This window comes from Eurytemora carolleeae, unplaced genomic scaffold (assembly GCF_000591075.1).
Source record: "Eurytemora carolleeae unplaced genomic scaffold, Eaff_2.0 scaffold113, whole genome shotgun sequence".
Classification (NCBI taxonomy): Eukaryota; Metazoa; Arthropoda; class Copepoda; order Calanoida; family Temoridae; genus Eurytemora; species Eurytemora carolleeae.
The window spans coordinates 468,968-473,790 of NW_019396138.1; the positions used below are offsets into that span (position 1 = coordinate 468,968).

Here is a 4,823-nt window from a genome sequence, read left to right on the forward strand (position 1 = left end):
TCATCTGAAATAATAAAAGTTATCAACTCAAAGTTACCCTCGTAATGCTTTTAAAGGAAACTACATTTTAACTTTAATTCCTATATTTATCACTCACCAAGAACTACTTTTTATTGAGCTATCTTTTTTTGTTACCTAAATCATTGTCTAATTGGAACCTTGAGCAGTCACATTTAGCATGTTTAACTGTTGCGAATTGGAACCTTGAGCTGTCACATTTAGAATGTTTAACTGTGGCTAATTGGTACCATGAGCTGTCACATTTAGCATGTTTAACTGTTGCTAATTGGAACCTTGAGCTGTCACATTTAGCATGTTTAATTGTTGCTAATTGGTACCTTGAGCTGTCTCTAATTGGAACCTTTGAGATGGTTCTAATTGGATACATTGAGCTGTCTCTATTTATAACCGTGGGCGGTCTCTCATTGTTACCTATAGCTGTCCTAATTGTTACATTGAGTTGTCTTTATTTGGATACTTTGAGCAGTCTCTAATTGAAACCTTGGGCTGTGTTTAATTGGAACATTGAGCTGTATCTAATTCGAACCTTAAAGAGGTCTNAAGTATATATATGAACTAACAGGCTGTATCAGTGGAAACTGGAAATATAGGATTTGATTTGATTAAGTAAGAGTGTGAAAGGAATCCTTTCAGTAAAGTAAGTTGAAATATTGGGGAAAATAGTATTTTATTCTATTTTAATAATTAAGAAAGAACAAGAGATTAAAGAAATAAGTTAAAATAAGCAATCATTAAAATAAAAATAAGAAAATGTATTAATTATATGAATTCACAGACTATATTATTCCTATATCTGAAGAAATAAATAACATGATTTGATTAAAATGATTAGGAAACAGTAATACATTAATTAATATGTTCATTAAAATAAACAAACATTATAATAAAAAGTGTTGAAATGAACTGACCTGCCTCGTCTAACCATCTGAATCTTTCTCCCTGAACCTAGATCTGAATCCACAGAGTTGAACAAGGAGAAGAGTAAATCCGTGTTTGCTGTACTCATCCTCTCTCTTAGGAACTCCTCAGCTCCGGACCCTGCCACAGCACTGACAGGAGGGGCGTGGTTCTCCAGCTCCCCCTCCTGTCCAGGTAGAGGAGGTAAAGTGGAGAACACTGAACCTGGAGGGAGAGGGTTGGCTAGGTTAGGTTGCTGCCAGAAGGATTGGGGTAGAGCTCGCAACTTCATGGGCAGGGGTTCTGCAATATTATATTGAAAATATTTTTTTTATTGTTAATTAGTTTTTTGTTTGTTTCAAAATAATGACAAACCGCGTTTCCGGTAGTGCTTAAACGTTACATGACCCCAGAAAAGATTTATGACAGGTCAGAATTTAAAAGTGTCACAAAATTTGTACTTTTCGAAATTTGAAAATTCATTTATGAAAACATGAAATCTGTGAAATATGCATTGTAGTACTCTAAGAATGTGCAAAAATGAAAAGCTTGCAGATAGATAGATAAACAACGAAACTAAGATTATTATTACAATATAGTATATACTAAATAAATGTAAGTATATTGTATAAAAGCTGGAAAGCCTTGAATATGTGTACAAGTATAAATAACTAATTTCTGTGCAGCAGTCTTGGAAAAAAAATAAAGTCCGGACTCCAATCAATGAAAACTAGTTTCGCTAAAATAGTAAAAAATCATTTAATGTTAATGAAAGAAAGCACAATAAGGTTGATGCGTACCAGTTAATTAAATTTATCGCACATTTAATTACACATAAAAAAAACAAAAGGTACTGTAAGCGTAATTTCATGTGACAATCCATGCAAAGATGGCAATGCCCGATTCACAACGATACCATTGAAACCTTGATCTGATCAAAAAGTAGAAGATATCGTCGTTCTTCTGACTCGAATAGTATTCATTTCGGTGAGCTTATCCGTTGCTTCTTAAAAACAAGAAATGCGCAAGGCACTTTCGCTAATGAAAATAAACAGTTGAAAGAAACAAAAACATTGATATCTATTTCATACTTGATCAGATAAGGATTTCAAGCGTTGTAAACTTTATTTTGATAAATTATTTTTTAAATCGTCCCCCTACTTATTCTTCCCATCCCTCCCCCCTTTTATTTTGACGGGGTTTGATACAATTATTAATTATGGAACGGTTTTAAAATGATAGGTTAAGCTTTCACTAGTAAATATTATTAAGAAAACAATCATACCTTCGGGGTTATTATTTCATAAATGTCCCCTCCACTGGACATAGGGGGGGTAAAGACAGGAAACAACGCATATGTCGTAAGAAATCAACGATGCACGGGTAAAAATAAATTTGAATTGAGATGGATTTTAAAATGGTTAAAAATCAATAAATTGATTAAATATTAAAGCTTACTGGGATAATCAGGCAATCAGTTCAATATTATCATTTTAAAGAGACATATTTACATATATTTACGAGAAACTTTAAGCTAAATATGATGCCTTATTGTTTATTCTTTAAAAATCTGTTTTCACGGGAAAAGAATAAAAATATAGATGGATACAAAATCAGGTCTTAATTGAAAGTTTATATTTTTGCGTACATTCTCTTAAAAGGAGGTGATCGGGAATTTTCCTTAAGTAAAATTTTCTACCTATATTTGCGGGGTCTGTATATTTTCTTATGGTTAGTTTTCTTTGAATAATGTTTACCCCTTTCTTTTATTGCAAACCCTCCCTTTAAAGTTAATTTGTAAGATTTACCTTTCCTAGATTTGTTCCGTGTTGATGTTAATGTTCCAAGTTTTACTCCGGTAAGTTTACTCCCAGATATCTGCTGCCCCCGGATATCCTGTCCAAACTCACTAAACTCAGGTCGGAGCAAACCTTTCTTTTTCTTCTTTCTCGAATCCTGGTTGTTAGAATAGTTGTCTAGGTAGGGTTGGTTGGGCAGCTTGTGTCGTGATGCCAAACCTTTGGTTAAAATGATCGGTTGAGATAAAGAATGAGTTAGGGGTGAGGGTGGACCTGGGTAGGTTGGAGGAGACCCAGCACTAAGTTGGCTGAGTGGTCGATTAACATCAGGACCGAACCCTGAGTGTCTGATATAGGTTGGACCGGAGCAGGTCGAACCTCCTGGAGATGACACACTGTCATAATCATACTCAGGAGCAGATTCTCCCTCCACGTCCAGGTTAAGTTCCCCTCTCTCCTCCAGGTCATTGGCTCCGAGTGCCTCTAGATCCGTAGATACATCTCCCAGGTCTAGCAAACCATCGTCAAATTCACCCATTTCTTTACAAGGTTTTCTTTTCTCTTTATTCATCAATTTAATCTTCTCATGGGAACACACTACTGCGTAGAATCAAGTTAAATCTTTCAGAATATTCTAATTAGATCTAACTAGGATTAACCCTCACGTTATGACGGACCCAGAGTAAGCTTGTATCTAAAGTTGGGAAATATCTAAGTATATCGACCAAACGTTATGACGGACGGAGTAGCACGCCACGTATAATATCTGATCTAACCGGTGTGTAGGACGAACCTCAGAGTCTCTTTTGGAGGTTTCAAAACCTTTCATGATATGTCAGGAAGTTGCAACATTTATATTTCCTCAGAAAAAATCTAGTGTAACAAAAATGCACCAAATATATAAAGAATTTTCACACAAATTGTTGATTCACAAATCCGTTTAATGCAAATGCAAAAACATAAAATTTGCTATAATCATGATTTGCAAATTTTCTAGGCTAATGCAAAAAATATAATTTTATCTTATCAAAACAATATCTACTACATTTTTCATTTTTTAAAAGAGGGTTAAAAGTAAGGCGCTGAATCTTTAATGTCGCATTTTTTACCTAGGTTCGTTAATAATCTCTTTATTTTTGCTTTTTATGTATAAATATGTAAACAAATTAAATATATTGTCACAAAGAAACTTGCTCATGTTTTCATTTGAAATTTAAGAAATTCACAATTTGAATACGATCACACTAGTAATCTAGTGTTTCTCTAAAATGTATGCTTTCATTTTTAGTTCTAAATCTGGTAGATTATCTGTAAGTTTATATTTTCAATCATCCTTTCCGTACGGAGTAAGCATGAAACCATCCTCAACCTTTAGATAATATTATGAATAATTCAAGAACTAGAGAACTAGAGAAATAGAGAACTATAGAACTATAGAGAACTTAGAGAGCTAGAGAACTAGAGAACTAGAGAACTAGAGAACTAGAGAACTAGAGAACTAGAGGACTAGAGGACTAGAGGACTAGATAACTAGAGAACTAAAGAACTAGATAATAGAGAACTCGAGAACAAGAAAACTCAAGAACTAGGGAAACTGGAGAACTAGAGAACCTGGAGAACTAGAGAACCTGGAGAACTAGAGAGCTAGAGAACTAGAGAACTTATGATCTAGAGAACTAGAGATCTAGAGAACCAGAGAGCTTGAAAATTAGAGAACTAAAGAACCTGGAGAACTAGAGAACTATAAAGAACTAGAGAACTAGAGAACTAGAGAACTAGAGAATTAGAGAGCTTGAGATCTAAAGAACTAGAGATCTAAAGAACTAGAGAACTAGAGAACTAGAGAACTAGAGAGCTTGAGATCTAGAGAACTAGAAAACTAGAGAACTAGATAATTAGAGAATCAGAGAACTAGAGAACTTGAGACCAAGAGAACTAGATAACTAGACAACTAGAGAACTAGAAAACTAGAGAACTAGAAAACTAGAGAACTAGATGATTAAAGAATCAGAGAACTAGAGACCAAGAGAACTAGATAACCTAAAGAACTAGAGAATTAGAGAATTAGAAAACTAGAGAACTAGAGAACTAGAAAACTAGAGAACT

At 34.2% G+C, this 4,823-nt stretch overlaps 1 protein-coding gene across 1 annotated transcript in view; it reads right to left on the reverse strand.

Moving 5' to 3' along the window:
* Nucleotides 1-4,823, reverse strand: part of LOC111696052 (uncharacterized) — a 6,019-nt gene continuing 1,196 nt past the window's right edge. Inside the window, exons 2-4 of the mRNA XM_023465576.1 lie at nucleotides 2,727-3,317; nucleotides 930-1,221; nucleotides 1-4 (exon numbers count right to left, since the gene is read on the reverse strand). Coding sequence (XP_023321344.1) covers nucleotides 1-4; nucleotides 930-1,221; nucleotides 2,727-3,288 — 858 coding nt within the window. The 5' untranslated portion in view covers nucleotides 3,289-3,317. The remainder of the gene's footprint in view (nucleotides 5-929; nucleotides 1,222-2,726; nucleotides 3,318-4,823) is intronic.